Genomic DNA, 14,954 nt, shown 5'->3' with positions numbered 1-14,954 from the left:
ACCAGGGATGTTGTTACATCTGGTTGTCTATATAGGCCTGTGGATGTCGGTAGCTCCAGCTGAGTTTCCCCAGCCTGGGGAAATGTGTAGGGTGACCAGACAGCAAATGTGAAAAATTGGGACAGGATGGGGGGTAATAGGAGCCTATATAAGAAAGAAACCCAAAAATCAGGACTGTCCCTATAAAATCGGGACATCTGGTCACCCTAGAAATGTGATGCTAAGGGAAAGTGTCTTTGTCCTGCTTCAGTGCCTGGGCAATGTGTAGAAGTCTCCGAGTCAGCTCCAGACTAATGGACGTGTTCCTTTTGCTCAAGTGATGAGAGGATCAAGCTTATGTAAACGAATTTTCTACAAACAAGCTGACCAATGATGTGATCCAGCCACTAGAGGGGGATAGAGAACTACGTTGCGTTAGCAAGGGTTGTAGGTACAATAGTGCCCTTTCTCATCCGTCCCATGGGGATATTGTAATTCAGGTGTGATCCTTGCTCCATTATGTTTCAGTGGCTCTGATTTCATATATTCCTCTTTTATATATCTCAGTTAGATTCAGTAAAGCTTTTTATAAACCAGAAAGTAACCCTGAAAACCTTGAACTATTTACGATAAGCGGTCTGTTACACCTTATATTTAGCTGCCACTCTGAGTACATTTCCCAGACCTGGAGAAGAGGTCTTTGTAGCTCAAACGCTTCTCTCTCTCTCCAACAGAAGTTGGTCCAATACAAGATATTACTTCACCCAGGTTGTCTCTCAGAAAATAGTCACAGAAATATAAAAGCCAGTGTGACATAATACGCATCATTCACTTCTGTGGTTTGTGTATATGTGTTTAATTTCCAATAGGGATCCATAAAGGACCAATTAAAAGCATATGGTGCTCTGACCGAGAACGTCACCCGGAAGTACACCAGGCAGATTCTGCAGGGAGTCTTCTATTTACACAGCAATATGATTGTCCACAGGGATATTAAAGGTAAGTAGATTGGACTGTGAGATCGCCTTCCTGCTCTGATCTAGTAGCACCTTAAGTAGTGTTGTGGAAAAAGTCACCCACGCATTGATTTTAGTTCAGAGACTCAAGCCTGAGGGCCCATTTATTGACACACACCAACGCGTTGAGGATAGCAGTGTTGAATCTGTGCCACCGATACAAAGCATGCGGAGACTTTTAAAGCTTAAAACTGCGAACAAATTACACATAGTTAAGTAATGATAACCATATTAGGAATAAAATTACACTCGCTTCAGTAACAGCAACCTTATTAGGAAAAATAGAGTTAGAGTCCTTTGGTACTTTCCAGCCATCTGTTGCAACCTTGCCTAGGATGGGCGAAATGTGAGTAGAGGGCGTTTGGTGGTTTTCAACGCTGTTACAACCCTGCCTTTTATGAAGTGCTTATTACACAATTGTCTTTTTACGGGGTCCGTTACACAATGGGGTAGTTACACAAATGGGGTAGAGGGTGGCATGGTTACACAAATGGAGTGGGGGGGTATGGTCTGTGATTCACACTTATAGGTTACCTTATTGCTTCACACAAGCAGCTATTATATTTTATAAGCAGTACGCAAATATTGCAAATTGTTCCTGTTTTTAGGGCTTTCCATCGCCTGCCCTCTGCTCCCCTCCCCCCTTGCACACAGTGCCTTGGCAAAGGTTTCAGGCCTGCTAGCCACTAAGTAGGCCCCAACCAACTACGCAAAGCCCAAATTATCGGGGGGGGGGGGCCAATTTTCCACCACAGTAGGATTCTGTGCCTCATGGTCAGAGCGCAGCTCTAGAGACTGAGACACATAGTTTCTAGCCCTGGCTCTGCCTTGGGCTTGCAGTGTGGTCTTGAATAAGTTCCTTAGGCCAGAATTTTCAAAAGTGACCTCTGACTTGGCAGGGGTGTGTATGCCACAAATATTGAGTGTCCAATTGGAAATACTAATTTTGAGAGCCCCCATTGGCTCCTTTTGCAATTTTGTGAGCTTAGCACCAGGCCTGAGGTAATGGACATTCATGCTGAGTTACCATAAACCAGAAGTCACTTTTGGAAGATATTGGCCGTACCTTTTCTGTGAATTAGTTTATCTTCCTGTTTCTTTGGGGATTGGTAATTATTTACTGTCTCCCAGGGGTGTTTTGGAGTTGATGCTAGCTATGTAAAGTGCTTTGGGTGGGATTTTCAGGGAACTAAGAGACAGACCTCTTTGAAAATTCCAGTTTAAAAAAAAAAAGTCCCTAGCATAGTGCCTTCATGTAGCTAAATGTCGTTTTTTCCAACTCTGAAAATGCTGGCCCTTTGCCTGAGCCTTCCCTTGCTGGAGCTGTGTTAGCCCTGGTTGCAATTTTATCTCTTGGGTTTTTGTGCTTGACACTTAGGTGCCAACATTTTGCGAGATTCTGCTGGGAATGTGAAATTAGGAGATTTTGGAGCCAGCAAACGCATCCAGACCATCTGCATGTCTGGAACGGGAATTAAATCGGTCACCGGAACGCCGTACTGGATGAGCCCAGAGGTGATCAGTGGAGAAGGCTATGGAAGGAAAGCTGACGTGTGGTAAGAAACAAAGTAATCTCAGGGCAGAATCTCCACTGCAGTGGGTCAGCACTGCAATTTTCTAATGTAGCCTGTATCCATTCATCACTTCAAGAATTACAGTGTTTAATTTTCCAAGGCCAACCAGTATAACTAACATTTGCAAGACAGTATGGGTTAGTGGCTGGAACAGTGTGCTTATAGTTAGAACTGACTACCAAGATTTTCAATAGTGGTTAGTGATTTTTTTTTTTGGATGCTCAACTTGAGACACCTTAAAGGTCTGATTTCCAGAGAGTGGGTGCTGAGCACCTACTGAAATTCAGGCTCCTTTACGGTGTTTCAGACTGGACACCCAAAAACATCCCAAATCCCTACTCACTTTTGGAAATTTCCAACCTGGATGCTGATTTTGGGTGCCCCAATTCTTTGGACGTCCAGCTGGAGATTCCTTGAATCTGCCTTTAAGTAACCCTGAGCACCCTTCCCTCCCTGGGAACTGCAGGAGCTCTGAAAAACGGGCTGTCGAGATTTGCAGGTGGGATCTCAAAACTGGAGGCATCCAAAATTGGTGGCGACTCTTGAACATTTTGGATACTTGAGCTTTGCAGGATTGGGCCCTGAGCCTGAACAGCTGGAATAATAGTCATCACCCTAATGAACTACAACAATACTGAATGCACAGCACATATTCCCTTGACTCTTCCAACAACCGGGCTCGGTGGAAACCAGCCATTGTAGCTGCTTCTCACTGGGGAGAATGCCTGAGGAGTCATTGGCAGACATCCTTACTGCCACCTGTTCCAGTTGATAGGAAGTGCAGCTACGTTTTATTCATTGCGATTACGAGCCAAGGTTGCCAAGCTGGTGTAAATGAGGCCAGAGGAAATGCCATGTTGCTAGGACTCCATCCCAAGGGCTGGGAAGCCGGCCTGCATTTTTCTGCCTCTGCCCTTTTTTTTTTTTTTTTTTTTAATTCAGGCTGCTTCTTCTGGACTCCTCCTTCCCAGAAGCAAATGAGAGAGGAAGCCAGACAGGGAGCAAAGCCTTGTTTGGCTGCAGATATCTTTGGGTAGTAAACATAATTTGCAAGGTAGATCGGCTACTGCCGACCAATATAGGTACAAAATATTCCCAGCGAGCTGGCTCCCAATTTGGGGATGGCTACACTGCTATTAAAAACCCGCAGCTGGCCTGTGCCATCTGGCTTGGGCTTGGGCTAGGGCTAATGGTCTGTTTAATTGTGGTGTGAATGTCCACGCTCAGGTTGCAGCCTGAGCTTTGCTACAGCACAGGGTGTAGAGCTCAGGCTGCTAGGTGGGAGGGTCCCAGAGCTTAGGCTGAAGGTTGAGCCCAAACATGTATGTACACAACAATAAAACAGCCCCTTAGCCCGAGCCCCGTGAGCTCGAGTCAGCTGGCACAGGCCAACCATAAGTGTCTAATTGCAGTGTAGACGTACCCTTTCAGGCCTGTATGCTGCCCTTTGTTAAGGGGGGAAATTCGCCTCTGTGAAGAGGACCAGCACAAACCTATGTACCAGTTCACCAAGGGCCTGGGGAACCCCCTAACAAATGGGACCTTAATTCTGCAGCAAGAAAGGATTGCCCAGTGGTTAGGGTTCTAACCTGAGATTGGAGATGGCTGCGTTCAAGTTTCTGCTCTGCCACAGACTCTTTGTTTGACCTTGGGCGAGACCCGTATGGCCTGGTTTTCAACAGTGTCTAAAGCTGCAGGTAGGTGCTTAGCATGGCTTTCAAAGGTGCCTAACTCATTTAACCCATTTTGGTGCTTTTGAAAATCCCACTGGGCACCTCTCTGCATGTCCATACATTAGAAAAATCTGACCCTTAGTCTGTCTAGCTCTGACTTTTAAAGGTATTCAGGCATTGCTTCCTTTCAGTAGTGACTTTTAGTGAGGTTCAGGCTCCTAAGTCATTTTTGAAAATGAGCCTTAGGCAATGTCTACGCTAGAGAGTTTACAGCCGCACAGCTGTACCAGTGCAGCTGTAAGATCGCTCGTGTAGCCACTCTGTGCCAACAGGAGAGAGCTCTCCCGTCAGCATAATAAAAGCACCTCCACGAGCAGCAGTAGTTACGTTGGTGGGAGAAGCTTTCCCGCCGACACAGCACTGTGCACTCCAGCGCTTCTGTCGGTGTGACTTATGTCACTCAGAGGGGTGGTTTTTTTCTCACTCTTGTGCATCATAAATTATATTGGCAGAAGTGGCAGTGCAGAGATGGCCTTAGCCATCTGTCATTTAGTCCTTGCAGTGCTGAGCAGAGCAACACTGCTGGACCTCAGTGTGCCAGCTGTAAAATGGGGATAATAGCACTGCATTACCACAGTGGGAAGATGAGGATAAATGCATTAAAGATCATGAGGTGCTCAGATACTGCAGTAATGGGGACCATATAGGTATCTGAGATAGAGATTCTGTAGCATTCTGGTGGAAATCCTGCATCTGTTTTCAAAGTGGAGGGTTGACTGAATTAACTGTGAAGCTGTCCAGTGTAATCACTACAGTTGCTCTGGGTTTATTTTTTACATTAAATTGAATTTATTTTGTGTTTTGTCCCAGTTCTAGATTTCAGTGTATCACAGGTTGTTAACTCCAACATTGAAAGATGACAATCAGTTAAAGTGCATGAAACAATTCACACCTTTCAAATCTGTTGTTTGTCTCTCCTGAAAATAGAAGCAGACATCACTGTGTCTCTTAACCTTGACAACATGCTTCGCATCTACCTGCACAACCGTAAGGGCTAGAAACCTGGTTTCAAAATGACAGCTGAAAGTGTGGAGCAAATTCTGCAGCAAGGGGCAAATCCTGCAGCAGAATCTGCTGAATTGCAGAATATACACTGAGTCCTGTTCTTACATCCCTCTTGAATTTAGGCCTTCACTGAGACTTAAGTACTCAGCCGATGTGCTGGCCCTCTGCACTGGGACGAATTTCACCTAAACAGAGGACTTCCATTTCCAAAGTGATCTGTCTGTGGTATCTTTATAGCCCTAAATTTAGGGAATTTCATGTCTAGGGAATAGTTTAGGGTGAAAGATTTAGGGGCAGGGAGTGAGCCAGGACAATTAGATGAAAGTCTTTTTTTCTAATCCTCTGTTTCCCATTGCAGGAGCGTTGGCTGCACTGTGGTGGAGATGTTAACAGAAAAGCCACCCTGGGCGGAATTTGAAGCCATGGCGGCCATTTTCAAAATTGCCACCCAGCCGACCAAGCCCCAGCTCCCAGTCGGTGTCTCTGACTCCTGCCGCAACTTCCTCAAGCAGATCTTTGTGGAGGAGAAGCGGAGGCCCACAGCAGAGGACCTGCTGAGACATTCATTCATGAACTGCAGCCTCTAGTCCCTTGCAGTGGGTTAGGGGAAATGCAGGTGAAAGATAAAAGGAAATTGGGGGTGGGGGGTTTAAAAAACAGACCCACAGACCTTTGCGCTCTGAAATGCAGACCTCAGCCTGGGTTGTGATCCTTCGCTCCTCATTGTAAGCTAGGGGGCCAGTGTCGGTTTTCCTTTGTAAGCTGCACTTATGACCATCTAACTGTGGAGACAGGTGGCTGTCACCATGTTTGGGGCTGGAGGGAGTTTGGAATTGGGGATCATCCTTGGAACACATCTCCATCGATGCTAGGGGCAAACTCGCCCCCCCACCCCCGTTATTGATTGGATGTCTTGTAGCAGAGGAGCTGGGAGTAGTAACTCCCTTGCCTCATTGGAATGATGGAACGAACTCTGGCACCCCCTGCTGGCTGTGAAAGCAGCACTGGCAACATCCCACAAGGAAGCTGTCTCTCTTCAGCAGGGTAGCAGCAGTGGCTGCCGTTTACAGCTTGACAGACACCGAGAGGTATTCAGGCATGAAGCAAAGGGAAACAAACCCAGGACCAAAGAATGATCGGCATAGGTGTGTCGTTCGTGTCAAAGGGGGAAAGCAATCTTCTTGTGGGGTTGGAGATGGGAGGCAACATCCATAGCAACATCTCCAGCCCTTCAGAGGGGAGGATTCGGGTTGTTTTGTGCCTTAGGTGGTTACAGTGGAGTGAGAGCCTCATTCAGCACAAGGTATCCAGTCAAAGACGTGACTACAATGCAGTCATGCTGAGTCGGCGTTCTTGTACCTGTAAAATTGCATAAGTGCAAGGCATTCTTCTTCTCTGGATACAATAAGGTCCCTGTAGGTTATTCTTTGGTAAAGCTGGCCACAGGACCTTTGTGTGTTCATTCACTGTTCAGCGGATAAGTGTGTCTATATGATGCTGATGCCAGTGGCACCCTCAGCTCAGCACAAGCTTGTTCTTCAGCACCTGATCCTGTTCCCGCTGAAACGGTCACTGCTCGCCCAAGCCCTGCCTCCTCCCCAACTGATCAAGTTGACGAGCAAACAGGACAAATGCCCATTTTAGTCAGTCAGGATGGCTGGGACAGGGCTTAAAAAAGGGTCTGTCCTAGCCAAAACAGGACACGTGGTCACCCTATCACTCCTTGCCCCATTAGGGAAGTGAGGTGTGCCAGCCCTTTTCCTGGCACAGTTGCCTTCCCCCTCCATGTTGGCTCAGGAGTGTTTCAGGAGTGGAGTCAAGTCTCTGCCCACCTGTGTGGGAGGGGGAGGAGCAGCCTCTCAGCAACACACGCACACAACCCTCATCCACTGATTTTAATGGGAACGGAACAGGTGAGGGTGTAAGTAACTGTTTTCTCATATCCCTAGCTGTGCCAGCCTGTGACCAGTTCCAATATGCTGCTAACGAAGGGTCCAGCCTGCAGAGCGCCGAGCGCCTTCAGCTCTGTCCCTTGTAGGATCAGGCCCTAGATGACGCTGCAGAGCATCAAGTGTAGAAAAGCCATGCGGGAGGTGGAATTCACCCCAGTGCACAGAACTAGCACGAGGGCTTGGCACCTCTCAAGGCCTCAAAAGGGGACATTTGTGGGACTTCAGTGATACATAGACTCTGTGCAGGGGCTGTGTGGAGGGGCATATTTCGTCCTGAGGCCAGGTCTAGACTACAGACCTATATTGGTATAAGTACGTCGCACAGGGGTGTGAAAAGTCCATACCCCTGAGTGAAGTAGTTATGCCAGCCTACCCCAGCCCCATGTAGACAGTGGTGGGTCGATGGGAGAGCTTCGTCCACCAACATAGCTACAAGGTGGATTAACTACGCCAAGGAGAGAAGCTTTCCTGTTGGCACAGTAGTGTCTTCACTAAAGCGCTACAGTGGTGCAGCTGCTTTGGGTTTTATGGAAATGTAATGGGGATCCGTACGAAGGACTCTGAGTGCTCCTAGAGCCTGATTCTTATCAGGAACAAACTCCAGAGACTTCAATGAAGTTACACCGGAGCAGAATCCTGCCCATAGAACTGAACAGAGAATATCATTCTGGAGGCTTCTGCGGGAGGAACATAGGCCCTGATTCTGCACCACAGAAATCAGGGAGAGTTGTGCTGTTAAACTTCAATGGGAATGGGATCGAGCCCCTAGTTCTCTATTAAATTCTGTCAGATGGCTCAAAAAGTCTTTATTATTATTATTATTATTATTTATTTATATTCCCATACTGCTCAGGAGCTCCAGGCCTGGGTCAGGGTCCCATTTGCTAGGTGCTTTTATCACTCTGTTATAGTCAGTAGGACTTTCCATAAAGAGAGAGTTTAAAGGATTATTAGGAAAATGTAAAAATGTTTTAAATTATTTTGAATCTGACAATTTCCCCATTCGCTGGCCTGATTTTAAAAAACAAATTGTCCTCAATCTCTTTTTTAATTAATTGAGAACAAAATCTGACTCCTAGCCAGTCCATCTGGATTTGATTCTCGGTCTCTCAGAGGGCCGGTAGGGTAATGTTGACCATAGGCGCTGAACTATGAGCAATGTGATGCCGTGCATGGGTAGGGCTGAAATGTGACCTACTTTTAAAGATCTGTTTGCAAGGTTCATGGAACCCTTCTAAATGCTGTTTCTAAACACATTCCTCCAGGCTTCCTTTCTACCTGCAAGTCCATTCCAGGGCTCGGTGCTTTGACTGAAACTTTGCTTCCGGACCAACTCAGCCATGTGCTGCCCCGTATGGCAGGCTGCAGTCACAAGTCAGTCCCACCTTAGGGTGACCATATTTCTCAAAGGGAAAACAGGACATTGCGTGGGGCTAGACCCGACACCCCCTCCCCCCAAGACACCTCCCACATGTGAGGCTAGGGCTGGCGTCACTGCTCGCCCAAGCCCTCCCCCCAACTGATCAAGTTGATGAGCAAATGGGACAAATGCCCATTTTTGTCAGGATGGTTGGGACAGGGCTGAAAAAAGGGTCTGTCCCGGCCAAAACAGGACACATAGTCACCCTATCACTCCTTGCCCCATAAGGGAAGTGACCTGTGCCAGCCCTTTTCCTAGCACAGTTGCCTTCCCCCTCCATGTTGGCTCAGTAGTGTTTCAGGGAGTGGAGTCAAGTCTCTGCCCATCTGTGTGGAAGCGGGAGGCGCAGCCCCTCAGCAACTCCTCTGCGGGGATGTAAGGAGGCATCTGACACACATATGTACCTGCATGGATCAGCTTGACTGAGCCCTATGAGAACAAAGCTGGGTATACATCCATGAAGGGGATGACAGACCCCTCGTTCCACTGCAGGCTGCTGAGAGGCTTATTATAAATAGTGAGGGTGAAGGGAGAGCTTTTAAAACATTAAAAGCTACTCTGACAGTAGCCAAATTGTGCAGGTTCACCCTACTTCTGCTGAGAGAGATCCCTAGGCTTGGAGGGCAGTTTTCTCTCCTGCCCTCCTTAAATGATTTTGTGTGGGCGAAACATCCCCCTGTGATGCCATAGGGCAACCTGGTCATGCCTCTTTGTTTGATGTTTGCAGTCACCAGGCTTTGTCATGAGGTGATGTCCTGCAGCACAAAAGCTTGGCTAGCATCCTGGGGCTGGCAGGGGTTCAGGTGTAGGAATGTCAGTGGGCTCGATCCTACAGGCCTTGCGCAAACAGAAACTGCCAGTAACTTTCCTAGGAGCGCTGTATCAAGGGCCTGATCCTGGGTCTCTTATGCAGTGCTACCCTTAGGTTTAGTTCTGCAAGTGGAGAAGTTATCTAACTCTAAATGCAGCTATGGCATGTAAGGCAACACCCACAAGGCGCGAACTCTATCCCCCTGTATAGAGGGAGAGCACAAAACTCTCACACCACTTCACTCCATGTAGGGCTTATGTGGTGCATGGCCCTGCACAGGAGTGAATTTCATCCGAGTGCCCCTCCTGACAGCCCTGGTCATTGGGACCTTCCCTTGTCTGTGTCTGTGACTGTCTGGTAAATCACTCCTCAGGTGCCTTTGCCCTTTTTTTAAATGCCCTTGCAGTGTTTTGCTGTATAAAATAGAACGAGGGAAAGAGAATGTAATATGATTCCATGTATATTTTTTTACATGTAAGGAATTGGAAAGTACATTCATCTAATGTATAGTAGAAGCAGTTCGCTCATATCAAATCTTGCTCTTTTTTGGGGAATATTATCAATACTGTATCATGTATATGTATTGTAATTTTTTTCCTTATCTAGGGAAAAGGCTCAAGTGTGATATTGTATATCATCAGACTCTATACTGTAGCCTATAAATCTGTATAATTCCTTCACACCAGGCCAAATATCATTAGCCAGCAAGCTGTATATAAGAAAACAGTTGGGGATATAGAAAGCTGACTCATGGAGGGTAAGATTGAGGCCATAATTGGAACCAGAGGCCTTGTATGATTCAGCCTGCAGAGACGGCTATATTTTTTTTATTCTTGAAAAAAAGTAACATTGAGAGACTATTTAAGCCAATGATTACTGGGTTTTGCTAGAAATAATGTATTTGTTAAGGTCTGAGACTTGAAAAAAATTTGTATGCATCACTCTGTCCAGTGCTTGACCATTCCTGCAGTATGGTATGTCCCACCTTGCCCTATATGCACTAGTCCAGTTAGGGTTGTTGGATGGGCAGGTCGTGATCACCCCGGAGCTGGGAGACTAGGCTTTACTTGAAAAGAGAGCACCATGCAGGGTAGAGTTTGGGAATAGGGGATCGTACTGTCCATACAAGGACCAGAACTGAGACACTGTAACTACAGCTGTGTTTAAATGTGTTGGGAGCAAATCCTGTTCTCCATTATGCTGATGTGAATCCAGTCAGATGCTTCATAACTGAGAACTGAATGTGGCCCACTTACTCTAGCTTATTTGTTCCATATCTATCTGCCTCAGTGGATGTATTTTCCAAACCAGCCCCTCTTCAAGGGCTACAGTCTGACTTTAGAAACAGTCCTGCACAAAGGCTGATGCCTAAACTGCTTGCCCCCAGCAGTAGCTCCAGGAGGCAGTGTGACTCAGAGACATGATGCTGAGTCACAGTCTCTCCCCCCACTTCCTCCTTGCTCCGAGCTGGCCATGATTTCTGTGGGCCCACCCATCCCTGCAATACCTCTACCCATGTTGGCGTGGCTGCCCTGGCCAGAGATTAATGGAAGAAGGGGAGTCAAGACTTAGCCTTTCCCCACCCACCTGCTCCAGGGAGGGAATAAGCAGGTGAATCAGGTCACTACATCTTACTGCTGGCAACTCCGATGAAACAGCGATGGTTTATTCACTGAAAATGACACATCATGTATTTTTGTAATCCCAGCCAATGCAACCGAGTTCTTCTTCCTTATCCAGTGGGTTAGGCCTTTATCCTGTAAATATAATGATACCCCCCACGTGGGCCATCAGAACTCCTGTTACCGTCACTGGTAAATGCATGAGTTGCTGCTACCTGCGCTGAAGTAGTAACTCTATTAGCAGCTGTAGTAGACTTTCATCCTCTTTTGTGCAACAGCCAGTAGAGGGTGACAAAGACCCACGCTACCCAAGTGTGGGGTACTCGCTCATGTTACACAAATCAGCAAAACAGAAACTACGCATGTGCTTTGTTGGATTGGCTCCAGGAGTAACTTTACACATGTAAGTAACGCCATTAAATGAGACCACTCGTGCCTAAAGTTACTCACATGTTTTAAGTTTTTGCAGGATTGAGGCTGGTGTTACAAAGCAAATGCTTCAGGAGGCCAAGTTGTGTAATGAAACTCGTTTGCAAATTCCTGCCTTTTCATTAGTCTGATCAAAGATGCTATCACTGGTATAGTACTCTTGCCTGGAAACGCATAGATACTCACTATAGTAGCAGTACGGCAAGTGTCTTAGAAATGATTTCTACTTTGCAGGAATTAGCCCATATGAAACAGAAGCTAATACTGCAGGTTTGGAAAGCAGGACACCTTGTTGAATGTACTTTGTAAAATGCTGTAAATGCTTTTCCCCGCTCCATGCATGAAATTAAATATTTTTTAACTTTGTGGTATTGTGAAACCAATTTTCCTGTTTCATCTTATAAGTGCAGCATTATAGTATGTGTGCACACATAATATTAATAGAGATGCATGTTCTGTCGGGTATAGTATTTTATTTATTCTGTTTCAGCCACTTTGTGCTGTGCAGGAATCTGGCCCTAACTGGTTGGATGAGAATTACCCTAGTGCAGACGAGCCTAACTGCTAGAAACCAGTGTAACCAGATCCTACGGCAATTGACACCCCCGTCCTCTACACGCACATACAGCCCGAGGTTGGCCTAGGGATGGTGTCAGGAGCAAGACAAAGCACACCTGCACTCAGCCAGTGCTCAATAAGTAGACGGAGCTGTAGCTACCCAGCATAAGTTAAAGCAGCCCCTAGCTAGCTGACCAATCTCTCCACTTTGTGTGGAGATTCCTGCACAGGAGACAACTGACTCTCAAGAGTGGCTGTAGCCCCAATCCTGAACAAGTAACACACTCATGTTAGGCGAGTAACACACTCACGTTAGTGACCTTGTTGACTTCAGTTGGGCTGCTCACATGAGCCTTTTAGGACTGAGGCCTAAAACACCCTCAGGTTGCTGCAGCCTTCAGAGTATAAAGGTAAGTGCTACCACAGCGGACAGAGATTATATTTCAGATGGGAGCGTGTTTTGGGGTTTTTTTGACCAGAAAACTTTCTGTTCTGTCCCAAGTGCTGTGCATGCAGTTAACTGGCCATTCTGGTGTCTGTGCAGGCACAAGTCTTTTGTGCCAGGAAGCATAAGGCAACCCAATCACTAATAGTGTCATGATTATTCTGAAACTTGAAAAATACTTGTTATGGGACTGCAAGTGCATTGAATAAGTGCATATTATAGCCAGTTTTATCATGCCATCCCCTTCAGACATTTATCAAGCTCAGTCTTGAAGTCAATTAGGTTTTTTGCCCCCACTGCTCCCCTTGGAAGGCTGTTCCAGAACATCACTGTGATGGTGATACCCCAGGGTGTAATCTGGGCTGCTGAACAGCTGTGTCCCCTTATACTCCAGCCTGCAATGCCTTTATCAGGGGTGCCATTTCAGATTTTGGTAGGGTGGGGTAATTTTAACTGTGATTCCAGGGGTTAATTAGGTACCTGAAAGCTCTAATTCAGTGGTCCCCAACCTTTCCGTGTGGCGGGTGCCGGACAACTAACCGCCGAGGAGCGTGGCTGCTGGAAGAGCAGCCGCTGAGAAGTGACAACGCCAAGAAGCGTCGCCGCTGAAATGCCACCGAGAAGTAGCATCATTAAGAGGTGTCACCGCCGAAATGCTGCTGATTTTCGGTGGCATTTCGGGGCAACGCCTCTTGATGATGCTGCTTCTTAGCGGCATTTCAGTGGTGATGCTTCTTGGTGTTTGCCGCTTGCCAGTGGCATTTTGGCAGCTGCTTGTTTGGTAGCCAGTAGGTGGGTGCACATAGATGCCCTGGCAGGTGCCATGGCACTCACTGGCACTGCAGTGGAGACCACTGCTCTAGTTTTTCGGTAGATAATTTAGGAATTAGCTGACAGGACAGGAGCCCTGTCTCTAATTCCAATATGAAAGAAATTTAAATATTAGTATTAGAGCTGAGAGGATCCAACGTTCTGACATTTTGTGGCAAGTCACTGTCAGAGAAAAACTTAGTTTTCACTTTTTGGTTGGGTGCAGCAGAGTCAGATACTTTATTCTGCTTAGCAGCTACAGCAGGAAGAGAGTGCACTCGGACATAGGGTCTCCCCTTCCTAGACAGGTCTTTCAAGAGGTAAACAATTACAGCAGCATTTATCCTTTTGTTACAGACAATAATAAGCAACAGCTGCATTTTGTTTATACAGAGGTCATCCTGATATCTTGTTTTTCTCACTTAAGAGACTCCAGCCTACATTTGGTATTATCTACACAAGGGTGAAACAACTTCTCTCATAGTTCTTTTCCACTTGTCTCACACAATCCTTGCTTCTACAAATCTCATGTTATTAGGGTTACAGTTAGCCTACCTCTTACTAACAGAGACTGTCAGGCATTAAGATCCCCTACACATCCCTGTCAGTTTTTTCTCTATTTCTACATCACTTAAGGAACATTGGTGAGGTTTAAAATGTTAATGTATATTCTTACATTGTTACTAACTCTGCAGAGAGACCGACCTCGTCAGGACACCTGGGTTCTATCTCAGCTCTGGGAGGAAAGGGGAGTCTAGTGGGTTACAGTGGGGGACAGATATAAGAATATTAGAATGGCCATACTGGGTAAGACCAAAGGCCCATCTAGCCCAGTATCCTGTCTTCCAACAGTGGCCAGTATCAAGTCGTCTGTTGCTCATTCCAAGCTTCTGGCAAGCAGAGATTAGGGACACGCAGAGCATGGTACTGCATCTCTGCATCTCTAGTTCCTTTTTTAAGCCTGTTATAGTTTTGGCCTTCACAACATCCCCTGGCAAAGGGTTCCACAGGTTGACTGTGAAGAAATACTTTATTTTGTTTGTTTGTTTTAAATCTGTTGCCTATTAATTTAATTGCGTGACCCCTAGTTCTTGTGTTATGTGAAGGAGTAACTAACATTTCCTTATTCAATTTTTCCCACCATTCACGATTTTATAGACTTCTATCATATCCCTCCTTAGTCATCTCTTTTCCAAGATGAAAAATCACAGTCTTTTTAATATCTCCTGATACAGAAGCTGTTCCATACCCCTAATCATTTCTGTTGCCCTTCTCTGTACCTTTTCCAAATCCAATATATCTTTTTTGAGATGGAATGACGAGATCTGCATGCAGCATTCAATATGTGGGCATACCATGGATTTATATAGCGGCAGTATGATATTTTGTGTCTTATTATTGATCCCTTTCTTAATGATTCCCAATACTCTGTTAGCTTTTTCGATTGCCACTGCACATTAAGAAGTGATTTTCAGAGCACTATCCGCAATAACTCCAAGATCTCTTTTGTGATGGTTAACAGCTAATTTAGACCCCATCATTTTGTATGTATAGTCAGGGCCACCCAAAGGATTCCGGGGGCCTGGGGCCATCGGCGGCA

The 14,954-nt window shown here is 46.2% G+C and overlaps 1 protein-coding gene across 3 annotated transcripts in view; it reads left to right on the top strand.

Moving 5' to 3' along the window:
• LOC127045856 (mitogen-activated protein kinase kinase kinase 3-like) overlaps nucleotides 1-11,907 on the top strand; it is a 122,038-nt gene extending 110,131 nt beyond the window's left edge. For all 3 annotated transcript variants that reach the window (XM_050942600.1, XM_050942599.1, XM_050942598.1), the window contains 3 exons: nucleotides 849-978; nucleotides 2,374-2,551; nucleotides 5,666-11,907. In XM_050942600.1, the coding sequence (XP_050798557.1) occupies nucleotides 849-978; nucleotides 2,374-2,551; nucleotides 5,666-5,894 (537 nt within the window). In that variant the 3' untranslated portion in view covers nucleotides 5,895-11,907. The remainder of the gene's footprint in view (nucleotides 1-848; nucleotides 979-2,373; nucleotides 2,552-5,665) is intronic.
• Nucleotides 11,908-14,954: the final 3,047 nt, after the last annotated feature.

Source organism: Gopherus flavomarginatus, chromosome 2, assembly GCF_025201925.1.
Source record: "Gopherus flavomarginatus isolate rGopFla2 chromosome 2, rGopFla2.mat.asm, whole genome shotgun sequence".
In the NCBI taxonomy this organism is placed as follows: Eukaryota; Metazoa; Chordata; order Testudines; family Testudinidae; genus Gopherus; species Gopherus flavomarginatus.
This window is presented reverse-complemented; position numbering and strand designations above follow the sequence as displayed.